The sequence below is a fragment of the Lithobates pipiens genome, unplaced genomic scaffold, assembly GCF_037356315.1.
Source record: "Lithobates pipiens isolate NorthernLeopardFrog02 unplaced genomic scaffold, aLitPip1_a1.2 Scaffold_18, whole genome shotgun sequence".
Lineage (NCBI taxonomy): Eukaryota > Metazoa > Chordata > Amphibia > Anura > Ranidae > Lithobates > Lithobates pipiens.
The window spans coordinates 477112373-477125223 of record NW_027507758.1 but is presented as its reverse complement, the minus strand read 5'-3'; the positions used below and the strand labels follow the sequence as shown (position 1 = coordinate 477125223).

The window sequence follows — 12851 nt, the reverse complement described above, 5'->3', positions numbered from 1 at the left end:
CACTGTGCGGGGTGGCCTTATCTCAAATGTGTCCAATGTCTGTAGCCTGGAATCCTGTTGTCTTCTCTTCTGGATTCTGTCCTTTAGATTCTCCCATTATCCTGCCCAGTGTGGCAGGTTCCTCTGCCCTCTTGGCTGAGATTTTTACTACCCCAAGCAAGACTTCATGACCAAATCATGCAGTTTTTTGCTGACACTGACCACTCAGGCCACAAGTGTGTTCCTGTACCTTTTCCCCCAGATTCTGTATCTGATGCACCCACTTTCTTGGTAGTGTCTGAGCTATGAGCCTCTGAGATTCCGTCTGACTTTGAGTCGCTATACTCAATACTGAGCTTGTCTTTGAGGAACCGCAGTTCTCTGTCATTTCTCCCAAATTGAAAGCGACTATTGATGTGGTCTGTACCATTCTGAAATTAGAGGCTTAGCGTATTGCTTTTACTAGTGTTGTTCCCAGTCTTGGGTCTTATAGAGCTCCTAAGTCTACAAGACGTGTTTGGTGCACTCACTGTTCAGTCTTCCTCTACTGAGATTGGAAACACCTTGAGAAGATGATTGTTCCCCCAAAGTGCTTATTGACCTTGTATCCATTTGAAGAGGACTTGTAAAGAAGTGTTCTGCCTGCACTGTGGATCTGGTGTCCCACCTTTACAAAGCCACCACCATAACGATTGAGAATACACCATTCTTTAAGGACCTAACCAATAAATGACCAGACACCCCTCTAGAAGTCTGTTTTCTCTGACTGGTCAAAATCCCTTAAAAGAGATTTTGCCACTGCTGCACTTGATCTTTTGGTCATAGAATATTTGAAGCACGTGGTTGTAGCTTTAAGCTACAATTGTGATGGGTTAATGAAGTTTTCCTGTCCCATCTCAAGCATGGACCTCCTGCCTGTAGGTATGCTGGACTGCGAAAACCCTTGTCTAAGAAGTTCCTGGTCTGCTTATTTGAGGAATGAAAGTGGAAAAAATAGATTTATCAAATTAATTAGGGAAGGCAAAATATAAGCACAACAAGAACAACACAAGTTTGTAAGTACAACCAATATAAAATGTGGTAATATGATTGTGCAGCTTGCTGGAAAATCCTTTTCTGCAGGAAATTTTGTTTTTATGATTTTAAGAAACATTAGAACAATATTGTAGATAACAATGCATTGACTATTAACCAGCCTCAATCCCTGGTATCTTATATATCTTAGATACTGTTGCAGCAAAATCTCCTTGTCATAATTCCTGGCTCTGTTCTTGTCAAAGTTTTTGGTGTTCCCTCCCACCTTTCAACATTCCAGCATTTTCTTTCACATTGTCCATATTATGCACAGATAAAAAAAAATCAACAAGAAGAGTTGGAGCCCCTTATAATGGTGCAGGACTCAGGAACTTAATCTCAGAGATTTCCAGTAGTATTCCAAAATAAATTGTCTGGTGGTGTAGCTCTCCAGCATCTACAGTTTTGGTGAACTGACCCTTTTAATCACATGAGATACATTAAGGGCTCACAAAAATATTTGTATTGTTATTTATTCATATGGATCATTAAAATGTTTTTAACTCTGTTTATTGATGTATAAGATGTATATAATTTTTTTTTTTATTAAACACTGGTGGTGGAGTAAAGTCTGTGATTATAGACATTTCTTTAAATACTATGACCCAGTCTTGAAAATTATCACTTTTCATTGGTCCATTTTATTTTTTATTTTACAGACACAGTCCACAGCACTTGAAATGGGGTATTTCTATCATGAACGGAGACAGATATAAGTTTGGTCCAATAGGTCCACGTGAGCGGGTGGCAGAGCAGCTGATAGTGGCGGCTGGACTGGGAGATTATGATGCCATTTGCACAATCCTGAGACATGATCTGGCCCATGTGGATGTGTCTGACAAGTTTGGGCTGACAGCTCTGCAGGCTGCAGCGGTATGTAATGGACTGCATTCACTTATGATCCCTGATTGCATATCATCCTTACAGAAAGAGGATGGGTTCTTTTTCTCATTGACTCTGAATTTCATGATAAATTCACATACAGCAAGGATGCATATCTGTGTATATTAAAATACCTGTGTTGCTCATAGTACCATATAGATTTCAACAATTATTTTTCCAGTACAGAATTGAGAAATATCTTGTTGTTTGCTCCTTTTTTTTGTCTGTTAAATATGCCATTGAAAGAACTTGGTTATATCTGTTCGATAAGTGTGGAAAAATATCTGTTGACCCATCCAAAAAACAGTGCTGTCCTATGTCCCTGTTCACACTGCAATCTTATCTTATCTCAGTCAACGTTATTAAAAATTGTTAGGACTGCCAAATGCCCCCCTCCCCACTATATTATGACACTGTAGTCCCAACACACTTTCTGTCATAGGGTGACAGCACTGGTCATTCATAGATACAGTACAGTGGGTGACCGTTATCACCCTCGGCCTAGGGCAAGGAGTGCATTACTGTCAGAATCACCAGATAAGAATAAAGACTAAGGCAGGCCATACACAGTGCAAATTTATTTCCTGCAACCATGGATGGCAGGAAAGAAATTTGCTTGATTCCCCCATTAACACAGACAGTGCCAATACAGAAATTCTTCCTGCCAAACCATTGTCTTCTCCCGGTGGCAGTGACGGTGTGTCCATAAGGGCGCACGGGCGCCACCTCCTCTCTCCAGCCACCCCCTCTATCATCAATAGGAAGATTCACGCATTGCATGAATCAATCCATGTCTGCCACTGCCACCCCATATTCGGGCGCCTGAATTACATCGGCGGGGGGGGGGGTGGGGGTGTTTTTGAAGCACCTGATTAGAGTCATAGGCTCTAATAGGCTTCAAAAAATGTAAAAACAGCAAGCGCTATGCTTGGTGCTTGCAGTTCACCCAGCTGTGTTAGAAAAGAAAATGAATATTTGCTTTCCTTACACTGAACAGCCTCTCTGCCAGTCAGGTGCTTGGGTCTGTTACCCATCACCTGATTGGCTGAAATGACAGGCGCTGTGATTGGATGCCTAGCAGGCGTCCAATCATAGGAGAGTACAGGATAAGACATTGAGGACATGGAGAAGCATGGAGGACAACGCCCTCCGCTGTCACCTGCTGCCCCACCAAGACAGGGTAAGTGCCAGGCAGGGGGGGTCCCGTGGCAGCATTCGATGGGCACAGTGGGAGCATTTGATGGCACAGTGGGAACATTTGATGGCACAGTGGCAGCATTTGATGGGCACAGTGGCTGCGTTTTGATGGGCACAGTGGGAGCATTTGATGGACACAGTGGCAGCGTTTGATGGGCACAGTGAGGCTGCAATTGATGTTTTTTTTCAGAATTTTGCAGTTTGTTTGCGCCCCCCCCCCCCAAAAAAATAAATAATAATTTTGAGCACCAGCCGCCATTGCCCGGTGGGGATGGGGGGGAACCCCTCCCCACTAGGAGTAGACAGTGATTATTGCTAGCGGCTATACCAGCCACTAGCGATAATTACAAGTAAAATCTAGTAGGCTGGTTGTACCCAGGTTGATCGATCAACTTGGTACATTCAGCTGGCCCATACTTGATTCAAACCGTCTATGGTCGGCATAATTCAGCCTGCAAGTCTAAAGATGGCCATACACTGAAGGACTGGCTGAATTTCTTTCATTGTGTGGTTGTCCCGGTTGACAGAAATGTTTGACACCTCATTTGTGTGGATGGAGGAATCTTTTAAACTGTGTATGGCCATGAACTGGTAAGATGCAATGTATTACATCTTCTTGGGTTTACATACATTAATTATCATACTAATCTGATTAGTTGATGAACTCATTTGTCACACTTTCCTTTTAAGCCAGCCATACATGGAAATAAATTCCCTGCCAAGATTTGATCCATGTATGGGCAGGTTGATTTACCCAAATCCGTCCATCGATCAGCTTGGGTACAACTAGCCTGTCAGATTTTGTACATTCAATTACTGCTGTTGGCTATAGCCACTAACAGTAATCACTGTGTTCTGCCATCTCCTAAGGCTGGAAGAACACAATAGTGCTACTATAGGCATTTTTGGAATTATCTATGGGCTGCTTTAGATGCCGTTGTATAAATCTAGACCAATTCCTTTCATATGTAGGCTGGCGCAAAACAAAGGAAAGCACTCATAAACCTAGAAACCAATCAGTCTACAGATGTTATTTTTCTTGTACATTGCTGAGAGTCATTCTATAACATAAAATTATTGCTCCCCTTAGCAACCAGTGAGACATATTTTCTCACCTGCATAAGAAAAATACAGTTTGAACCTGACTGTATGCTGAACGTGTTTGCCGGTTGTGCATGTTATTTTACAGTACTGGCCAAATACCTGACTATTTTTGAAAAGACAACATAGCTCAAATCCTCCAACTGTGTGAGTGATTTCACTTATAGATCTGTCCATCAAAAATCCAGAACCCTTCTGCTGACATCACCCAGAGTGACTCCTTTGGCAAAATGTCTAAGGGGTTCAGTGATTCTGTCTTCTGTGTTGATGAGACACGATTGTGTGACAGAGCCATGGCATATTATCCCAGCGGGAAGAAAACAGAAAGCATTGTGTAGATCTGCTATCAGTAATCTGTGATCCTTCAGCCATTAGCTGCCAACATTTAAAAATACTTTTCAGGGATTGTTTGCTGCTATTTGTGAATTGAATGAAGAAAGGTCCTAAAATTTGATTTTAGAGAGATTTAAGGCACAACAAGTTTAATCTAGAGCCTTGACATGTTTCATACTTGAGTACTTAATCATAAACCTTAATTATTTTCACTTACTTAAGCTGGCCATACATGGATTAAAATTCAGCCAGTTCTTTACCATCCAAATTTTGATCCATATGTCACCTCTGTGGTTGAACAGAAGTCAATCTGGGTGGCAAAAATATGAATGCAATCTATACACTGGGGGGAAGAACCTCTGGCGGAATGTAGGATGGAAAAGGACGTAGTAGATAGGCTCAGCAATGGCATGCAATGCCAAGCTGCTGCTAACAAAGCAAACAGAATATTGGCATGCATTAAAAAGGGGATCATCTCCAGAGATAAAACGATAATTCTCCCGCTCTACAAGACTCTGGTCCGGCCGCACCTGGAGTATGCTGTCCAGTTCTGGGCACCAGTCCTCAGGACGGATGTACTGGAAATGGAGTGAGTACAAAGAAGGGCAACAAATCTAATAAAGGGTCTGGAGGATATTAGTTATGAGGAAAGGTTGCGAGCACTGAACTTATTCTCTCTGAAGAAGAGACACTTGAGAGGGGATATGATTTAAATTTACAAATACCGTACTGGTGACCCCACAGTAGGAATAAAACTTTTTAACAAAAGGGAGTTTAACAAGACTCGTGGCCGCTCATTAAAATTAGAAGAAAAGAGGTTTAACCTTAAACTACATAGTTCTTTACTGTAAAAGCGGCAAAGATGTGGAATTCCCTTCCGCAGGCGGTGGTCTCGGGGGAGCATTGATAGTTTCAAGAAACTATTAGGTAAGCACTTGAACAACCGCAGCATACAGGGATATACAATGTAATACTGATATATAATCACACACATAGGTCGGACTTGATGGACTTGTGTCTTTTTTCAACCTCACCTACTATTACTACTGTAATTATGTAATCTACCGACTGACTTTTGTTCAACTACCCTGTCTGTATATTTTTTCTCAATCATCGCTGCAGGCAATAGGCTGCTGTGGTGATCTGTGTATTCTGATGGTGAGGGAGTCTACCCACTGTCCGAATACAATGACACAGCAGGGATTTCCACATCCACATCGAATGTGTAGATCAGGACAGAATGTGTAGATCAGCATATCAGGACAAGTCTGATCATTGAAGGAGAGCACACAGAGTTCCCAGCATAGCTAGAGAAATTACCACATTGTGCTCTCCTGCTTAGTGTGGACAGTTTTTAATAGGAATAGACAGAAAAGTTGAGGTAGGGTCAAACTAGGGGGCAGGCCCACATCCCAATAACATAGTCCCTTAATGGGACTTCGATGGCCCTGGTGATTGAAAGATCAATCACAATATGTAATCAACATTATGCCTAGTTTATAATCAAATAGTTTGCTAATGTGATATACCACATGGAGAAGCGGTGTGAACCCACACCCTAAAGTTCAGGAGGATGGAGGCCGTCCATCCTCCTGAACTTTATCTTGTTTACATGTATACATTCACACTTTTATATTTGATGTATTAAATACTACAGAAACTACTTTTGGGAATTGATGCGGCGCTGCAAAGTTGGCGTTGCACCAATTGGGGCGGAGCCATTGCCGGAAATAGGCGCCAATTTGTTATGCCGTTTCACATGTCAAATCACATGCCAAATTGCATCAATGTGAACCTAGGCTTATTGTCAAAGCTCAAAGGGTTTGTTAACACATATAATACAAAGAATGCCAGCCCCTCTATTATATCATGGCATAGCACACTGTACCTGTCTTTTAGAAAAACGAGCAATGTAAATACTGTTTTAGCGCTGTCTTCAGACATGACTTGCGGCCGCTGCACAGCTTTTTTTTTGGGTTAATAAACGCTTTCATTGAACAAGCTGAAGTTAGAAGCTAATTGTCAACCATGCACAACTGCACCAGATTTTGTACTCTCCATTTTTAGTAAATAAACCCCTGTGTAACCTGACTGCCTAATTTCTTTGCTAAAATACTGCTTTCACAAATTCTTCATCCTTTATTTGTTTCTCAGTGCTACTGATCTCCTCTGTCCTCTTTGTAACTACTTCCTGTTTACAAGCATTCACTCAAGTGGTAGCTAAACATTTTTGCTTAGAGCTGGTTTCCTGTAGCAATGTTGGAAAAATGTGCTGCAGGGTGACCGGTAAAGTATTAGATTAATTTATTACATCGCAAATTGATCCAATACTAGAGACGTTTTCTAAAATGTGATTTACAACATTCAGTGCAGCCAACATTGCAGTTTACATTTAGAAAAAGAAACCTCCTCTATAAGATTTATAACTTTACTGGTTGTACGAGTGTTTGTGGCATGCATTCTGCTAGCCAAATATATTGTTTTCTCTCGTTCAGTCTGCCGGACGAATGAAAGAAATCCTATAGATTTCTCCATCCACACTAAACATGAATCTCCCCTGGTGGCTATTGTACTCAGACAGCCACTACACCTGTTGCTGTTTGAATACCCGTTTCATCGACAATCAGATTTTTCAAGGTTGCCAAGTTGAGTGGTGGCAGTCCATGACTTGAATGTTGCTCAATTTAGGAGGAAATGGCCAAATTTGAGCCGTGTATGGCCAGCTTTGCTAAGATGTCAACCTTTCCACAACCTGATGCCCCGTACACACGATCAGAAATTCCCACAGCAAAAGTCCAATGTGAGCTTTTGGTTGGAAATTCCGACCGTGTGTATGCTCCATCGGACTTTTGCTGGCGGAATTCCCGCCAGCAAAATATTGAGAGCAGGTTCTCTATTTTTCGGGCCGGAAAAAGTTCTGATCGAAAATTCTGATCGTCTGTACAAATTCTGACGTGTAAAATTCCTACGCATGCTCAGAAACAATTCAACGTATGCTCAGAAGCATTGAACTTCATTTTCTCGGCTCGTCGTAGTGTTGTACGTCACCACATTCTTGACGGTCGAAAGTTTCAGAGAACTTTTGTGTGACTGTGTGTATGCAAGACAAGCTTGAGCAGAATTCCGTTGGAGAAACCATCCAAGTTTTTTCTGACGGAAAATCCACTCTTGTGTACGGGGCATTTCTTCCGCTTCTCATTGAGCAAGGGAATCCCATTCATTTTACTGAATGGGGAAAAGGTACTATGAGGAGAACTTTTAGAAGTCCTGCGACTGGGTTCTCCTTTTATCAGAGAATGTTCTTTTTTGGTATAATTCAGAAATCACTCTAAAAGACACCGCGGGCTCTGCGCTCTATGAATGAAATGTAATATGCTGGTGCAGTATGTGGAGCATTTACTGTGGTATCCTGCAGATAACGGTATCTGCTCTCCATTGAAAATAGGCTGCAGAGTAGAGAAAGCATATGATGAGGTTGACAGGCAGGGAAGTAGCACCTTCTAAAAGGGTTAGGTAATTACAGCACCCTTATTTCTATCGCTGTAAGGAAATCTGAAGATCAATCTTCTTTTGTCATAATATTCCATCACTGTATGGGTTTTTCTTGCTGTCTATCTTGGAAGCAATGGAATCATCATACATATAGATTCAGATTATAAATGTCCCTTTCGTTCACACAGAGGGGCTATAACTCATGTCTGACAAGTAATATATGGTGATACAGTGTGATATATTATAATAACAAATTCTGTTTCAGGTAAATGGCCATAATAACATCATTAACCTTCTGCTTGACAATGGAGCGGATGTTAATAAGAGCAATGATGAAGGATTATCAGCTTTGTCCTTGTGCTTGATGCTTTTTTACAGCTCCAAATCATTCTGGCCGAATGTGGCAGAGCGGAACCTCCCTTTCAGCAAGGTTGGTATTAATCCATATATTCTTACCCATACACCATTTATACTTTAACTAGGGGCCTATGTGACTATCAGCCCTGGCGCACAACTGCAATTAGATCAGGAAAGAAGATTAAAAAATATTAAAGCAAAACATTACCGCAAGCTGGGTAGGGACCTGTTGCCATAATGTGCAACTATACAAAGCATCATTTCATATTATGGCAGACTATTAGCCTGGTGTCCTCCAGCACTGGTGGGTCTATGCCCACCATTGTTTAGTGGCCCATGTCATCATCTTCTTTGCCTCTTTTTCTAGGGTCCTGTGTCACTTAAAGCGGTACTCAAACCAAAACCAAAAATGCTACATATTGCAGCTTATCAATTCGTTCAATGTGGTGGCTGCATTCATTTTATTTTAGGCTTTGTTTCCTCTTTTCTCCTAGTGATCTGTCCAGTAACACACCTCCTGAATTAGAATGCTTCTACACTGGATGGAGGAGCATAGGGGCACCTTTAGACAGCAGCATCATCAGTCTTAGGCCCCTTTCACACTGCTGCAAATTTAAAGTCGGGGCTTTGCTACGATTTTGACGCAATGTTACTGTGATTTCAGGGAATGCCTGTGTAAACTTGAGGTCTATGCACCTCAACTCGCATCAAAGTCGGACCAAAGTAGTTCAGGGACTACTTTGAAGTTGGTGTAACTTGAAGTCGCACAGATACGAATGGCACTCATTGGAAATCATAGGGTACAAGTTGCAGGAAAAGTCGCACAAGTGTAAAAGAGGCCTTAGGGAGGGTAGTGTTGGATGTACTAGCAGATTCATGTTTTTTTCTTTTTTTATTTGTCTGTAAGAGGGATGTCAAAAAACATAGGTACCTAAGGTGAAAAAATGTACCCTCAACAACTGTAACTAACAGTAGAATTAAACTGCAGTATATAGGGAAAGCACAGATCAATAAAACCCAACATATAAATATAAGTGTGAGGTCCTCAAAAATAATGCAAGGCCGTGTTGCAATGACTTTCGCTCAACCCAGTACTCTAAGGGGCCGAGCGCACAATCCTGCACTGAATTGTCAAGTATTTGAGGACCTATTAGAGAAGATAGAAAAAGAAGAACCAGAAAAGGGAGCCGAGAAGAAGAAAAGAAAGAGAGGGAAAAAAAAGGGGGGGGGGGGGAGAGGTATTTGAGAGGGGAAAGGGGAAAAGGAGACGTAACAGCTCACCGCCTTCCAAGTTCTCCACATCGTGATGGAGAGCAAGGATCATGGTTTGCTGTCCGATACAGATAACATTAACAGAAGTATGATGCAAAGTCAGAAGAATGTCTGAAATGATTCTATATGGACCATATGATCTTGTAGGCCTCTGATCTCTGATTTATCATTATCCCATGTGACTATCTGCTCGTACTAGCAGTTTTAGATGTCAAATTAATGCAGCCATCACATCTAACAATTAGTAAGCTGCAAAATAATGTTTGCTTTTGGGTTTAATACCGCTTTAATCTTTGGTCATTGGGTGGCCGCTGCTGGTGTAAATCCATACCACCACCTGGCTCCATTCTTGGCATCTGCATTGTGCATGCCCACTGTCAGTGTGCACATAGTGAAAAATTGATTTGTGGAAGGGGAAGATTTTTTTTTTAAAGAAGAGGCATGCAAGTTTGACAGTGTATAAGGCCTGATTCACACCTATGCAGGGTGCAGTTTGCATATTGCAGGTGCATTTTATGTTTTTCAATACACTCTTTTGATCCATTGAAGTCTATGGAACCAAAAACCAGAAAAAAGTCCCTGGTCCTTTCCATAAAATGTATAAATGTGAACCAGGCCTTAAAAAGGGAACCTCTGATATTCACCTTACCTAAGAAAATAAAAGGAAAGGATTTGCTAGGATATGCAATGTCCAAAGCTCCGAGGTGAAGCGTATGGAAGAGCTTAGGCATGCTTAGACCCACCTACACAATTTTGCCTGGAAACTGTCACTGTACTTGACCAATTGTAAGCAGACGAGGCATTCCCTGTCTTGCAGCCACACTTACACCCGCCCCTTGTATACGTGCAACTGCAAGGCAGGGAATGTACAATGATACCGGTAGCTTCCTGGCAGGATTGCTCAGGTGGAGTTCGGACTGAGATCCAAACATGCCGGATCTCAACCCTAGTGAAGAGGAACGGAGGCAGAAATGATGGTTGGGAAATCTCACTGATGTAGTATAAAAGACATATAGACAGCCAGGCGCTGACTGCACATTCCATGTTATTGAATTGATACATTTTGGGTTTACTGTAACAATAAAAGCATACTAATATATTATGTACAAGTATAGGAAGAATCAAGTGACTTCACGTTGGGTATCCGTGGAAGTGAAGGGAATGCTGCCCATGAGAAGGATGTGAAGCACTATGACCAAATGCCTACAGTTTTGGAGTCATGTCCTGACGTACCTTATAGTGAGACTAGCCCTGGACAGGAAGCATTGGATTCCACCTCTGATCCTCACAAGTATGACTGCCAATTGCCTAGCCACTTTATTGTTTTGTTTGTATCCAGCACACGCCCAACCTTTATTCTGTCAATACGTTGTAAATTCTTTGGCTGTATGCTGTTATTGCATAGGTAGACTACTGAGAAATTTTTAGTTATCAATTATCCATGGCTCCAGATATCACCCCCAAATCCAAATTGTAATCTCTCCTGCAGTTTGAAAGTATATTATCCCCCTGGATTAGTATAATAGAGTAAATCAGAAACCAATGCTCTGTTCCTAAAAGCTAAAATGTACTATAACCACTTTCCCCAGTATAATCAAATAGTCTTATAGTTTGCGTAAATGTGAAAAATCTAAAAACATTATGGTCCCCACAACATGTGAATCCTTCTCATATCTTCTCATTGTTTTTGTGCCTCCATTGCAAGCTTGGTGCACAATAGGTGAGTAAGTGATGACTGTATCCTTATATATTGAGCCTTCTTGGACCATATAAGAACCATGTGTCGCAGATTATGGTGAGAATCCATCTGCATGGGGTTCCAGCGCGGTGGTGGTTGTGGACTAGATTTGCACAAGCATGTAGTACGTGTAGCATTAGTTTCGGAGCACTGTGTTTATAAATAATGTAAGCATATTTTAACTTCTTTTTTTGTGTTACCATGGTTAATACAATGGATGTGGTATTTTGGGTTTTGCATTGGATGCTGTGACTGCCATAAGGACAGTGAAATAACTTGGAATTTTTGGCAAGAAGGAGGGAGACAACTGGAGGCAAGAAAGATATTTGCATCAAGCCTGATTGGATCTATTCATACATAAGGCCTCATACACACTGAACATTTCTCTATCTCTCCTAGATGCCTTTCCTCCTGGCAGCGGCATTTTGGCAGAAAAAACATTTGATGCTTGAAAATGTGTGTAACGCGTTTAGTCACACCAAGCTCTTGGACATTAGTTCATTTAATTGGCCAGAATAATAATGTATTATTTAGAGTTGTTTACACGCATCATGCGTTTTTCTGCCAAAATGCCGCTGCTTCTAAATGCACTGGCAGTGGGTTTTTTTTCTGCCTCTAAATGCCCCTACCTCTAAACTCCTCTAAAAGCCTATGTGTTAATGGACACATAGGCTAACATGCATGGACATTTATAGGCAGGGGATAAAAAATACTCCTAGGAGGAGCAGGGTGAAGCCTAAGGGTCAAAATATCTGCTGAGAGTTTATTTACACGGGGGGCATGGAAACAAAGGGAAGATATGAAGGATTCACATTTGGTGGAGACTATAATGTGCTCTGATTCTTCATTTACACGGGCTATAAGACAATTTGATTATACTGGGGATAGTGATTATAGTATGTAGCACCCTAAAGTTTAAGCAGGGTTGCTATCAAATTTAGTTGCTAGGCGATAGTTGCCTTGGCCAATTGTTAGATCAATGGATTTCCCCCTAAATCTGGACTTTTTGCACCCTTTCTCTTCTGTCACTAGGTGGTACTATGCTAGTGGCATTAGATAAGACAGGGGTTTTGCAAGCTCAGATATGAATAGATGGGGTGTTTCAGCCAATGAGCAGGGATTTTCTTTGGTCCCTTGGCCTGCTGGAAGAGCCTATTTATTTGGGTGGAGTCAGGTGATTGGGGTTCTGTGCCACCTGGATAGCTGTCTGGGTGGACATGTGTTGTACTGCCCCGGGCTGCTAGGCTGGAAGCCTGAGGCCTATCCCAGAGGCATCTGGCTGCTAGCCTGTCCAGAAGCAGGAGGCCTATCCAGAAGCAGGAGGCCTATCCAGAAGCAGGAGGCCTATCCAGAAGCAGGAGAGCAGCGTAGAGTTGGGACTGCTGACCTGCAGTCCAACCAGAAGTAGCAGTTCAACCGGACGGGG

General features: G+C 41.9%; 1 protein-coding gene across 3 annotated transcripts in view; it reads left to right on the top strand.

The window, feature by feature from the left end:
* Positions 1-12851, top strand: part of ANKMY1 (ankyrin repeat and MYND domain containing 1) — a 59464-nt gene that overhangs the window by 10060 nt on the left and 36553 nt on the right. For all 3 annotated transcript variants that reach the window (XM_077488355.1, XM_077488354.1, XM_077488356.1), the window contains exons 6-8: positions 1713-1926; positions 8324-8488; positions 10803-10978. In XM_077488355.1, the coding sequence (XP_077344481.1) occupies positions 1713-1926; positions 8324-8488; positions 10803-10978 (555 nt within the window). The remainder of the gene's footprint in view (positions 1-1712; positions 1927-8323; positions 8489-10802; positions 10979-12851) is intronic.